The sequence below is a fragment of the Limulus polyphemus genome, unplaced genomic scaffold (assembly GCF_000517525.1).
Source record: "Limulus polyphemus unplaced genomic scaffold, Limulus_polyphemus-2.1.2 Scaffold2716, whole genome shotgun sequence".
Classification (NCBI taxonomy): domain Eukaryota; kingdom Metazoa; phylum Arthropoda; class Merostomata; order Xiphosura; family Limulidae; genus Limulus; species Limulus polyphemus.
Genome location: NW_013668326.1, coordinates 58,206 through 60,711, shown reverse-complemented (window position 1 = coordinate 60,711; position 2,506 = coordinate 58,206). Strand labels below are relative to the sequence as shown.

Here is a 2,506-nt window from a genome sequence, read left to right as displayed (position 1 = left end):
TAAGTCTTGAGAAGAATTCTAAGAAGAAAGTAAACCTACAGACATCGGTCTTGTTTAACAAAATATATATATATATATATACCGATGTCTGTAGGTTTACTTTCTTCTTAGAATTCTTTTCAAGAAGTCGATAAGCCGTCTTAACGTTGTTAAGTCTTGAGAAGAATTCTAAGAAGAAAGTAAACCTACAGACATCGGTCTTGTTTAACAAAATCTGCCTACAAGAAAATCTGTCACCAAAGTACACCAACATATATATATGATACAGAGTAAGGCCTGTAATATTTGCATTTTACAATATCATCCTGTTTCTGTTGTTATTTTTTTATTCTAGGACACTGTCTGTGAGTGAAGTTTGTGTAAGTGTTAGTATAATATTTTCTTTATTATTATTCTGATTTGTATACTGACTTCTAATGATAAAGAGTGTGTAAGTGATAATATGATCTTGTTTTTATTATTAAATGAGGTAGTGAATACAAGTGAAGAAACTTGTGTAAATTTTAGTATTTTGTTTTCAGAGAAGAAAGTGATAGGTACTTTGTTTCAGATATTTCAACATTTTGAACTTATTGAAATCAAGAGATCAAGCGACAGTGTAAAAGTACTGTTTCTAGTTTATTCAAGGTTTGGTATTTTACATTATTTAGATGTAAAGTCAGCCAAGGAAGATCGTGAAGTTGCAGTAGAAGAATGGAACCAGTTGGCTACTAGTCTTGGTATGTTGTTTTGATTTAAAGGCTTATTTCATTACAATAAAATTATTATTCATCATTCACAGGTTTTAGTAGATTTTTAAATTAAAGTTATTTTATTAAAATGTTGTTTATGCTAAAGAATGAAAATTTTCTGACATTCCTCTTTTTTTTTAATATATCTATGAGAAAGTTGGAAATCAATGGCATAATTTTCAGTCAGAGGAGTATACTATTCTTTGAAAGAAGTTATTAGTGAATAAATATTTTTTCAACAGGTAGTGGAGTTTGAATTATTTAAAGTTTATTAAAATATGAATAACAATACAGCTACATTTTAAAGTATTGATAATGTTAACTTAAACATAGCAGTTGAAGTATAATACTTCTTTAACCTCCTTGGCATTCTAATATTTGTGAATTTTTGTGCCATAAGTGTTTTTTTATTTTATGAAATATTTTTAATTCCCTTATTATCAAATTAAATTTACCAGTCATTTAAATTAACTAAACAGGTAGCAAACACTCATACTTTTCTAATATGCACTGCAGGGGCAGATACAGGGGGGAGTCCAGCCCCCCCCCCCCTTCTTGGAAGAACTTTTTTGAAAAATTGGGAAATTTTAAGTGAAAATGGCAAAATTGACCTAGAAAACTCACCTACACCCCTTTTCCAGCTAGAACCCTTTCCCCATTTCTAAAAATCCCGTATTTGTACCTGCATACTACTTATATGTAAAAAAAATAATATGGTGTATATAAACTGCAATAATCAGCAATTCTTTTGTATGATAGTCTAGAAGTAGGAAATTAATTTAGTATAAATTCATGCAAAATAAAAAATATAACCTTTATATTTATTTACCTATAAGCTGACTTCAGGGATTAGAATTTGGATTTGGTGTGGCAGTACTTGAAGTAGGTCACTGCACACAAACCAATATTAAAAGAAGGACAGCAGAGCTCTAAGTACTGACTCTATCTATGGTGTTTAGTGATGTAAAGTAGTGGTAGATGGCAATAGCACACAGCAGAAAAACTGGGACTAAATGTTGCAGAATCTTTCTAGAATCTCATGACGTGTTACTAGTGTCACGTGACTTCCACTGTCGTAACACTGCCCCTTCCTTATTATTGTTCATCCCGAACAATAGCCACTTACATTAAACCAATAGTTAATTAACAATAACTTAATTAAATGGACAGAATTTACAAACACAAAATTAAAATTTAACAAAGTCTCTTAATTTTATGGGACGTATCTTCTTCCGTACTGGTCTCCATCTTGTTGGCTTCTGCTTCACGTGGGGTTCATCTGCTCCATCAGGAAAATGTCTGTTATTGGTAACAGTCACATCAGTGGTAGTAACTTCATTAAGGGCTTCACTGTTTCCCTTCTCAAAACCGGGTAGAGTTTCTTCATCAACAGTGGCTTTTTCAGGTGACACGTCTTCAGCAGCGTCATTTGTTCCATTGTTCACTTCATCCCAGCTGAAATGTCCTGGACCATGATAACGCCAAAGCCTGTTGGCATGCACCACCTTTGGCTTACCTCGCCAACCACATTTTATTTGGAAAGTCACTTCTCAGAGACGATCCACTATGTCATATGGGCCTTCTCATGGAGAAGACAACTTAGGAGACTTCCCTTTGGTCTTCCTGGGATTATACAACCACACCTTGTCTCCTGGTACAAAGCTGACTTCAGTAGACTTTTTATCATAACATAGCTTCATCAAATCAGCAGACGTTTTCAAGTTTGAATGCACTTGATGGTGAATATCATCAATCCTTTCAAATAACACTTTCAC

General features: G+C 33.1%; 1 protein-coding gene across 1 annotated transcript in view; it reads left to right on the top strand.

The window, feature by feature from the left end:
* Positions 1 to 2,506, top strand: part of LOC106467717 (ELMO domain-containing protein 3-like) — a gene marked incomplete at its 3' end in the record, with an annotated part of 92,157 nt that overhangs the window by 38,971 nt on the left and 50,680 nt on the right. Inside the window, exon 3 of the mRNA XM_022395905.1 lies at positions 651 to 719. Within this exon, the coding sequence (XP_022251613.1) occupies positions 651 to 719 (69 nt within the window). The remainder of the gene's footprint in view (positions 1 to 650; positions 720 to 2,506) is intronic.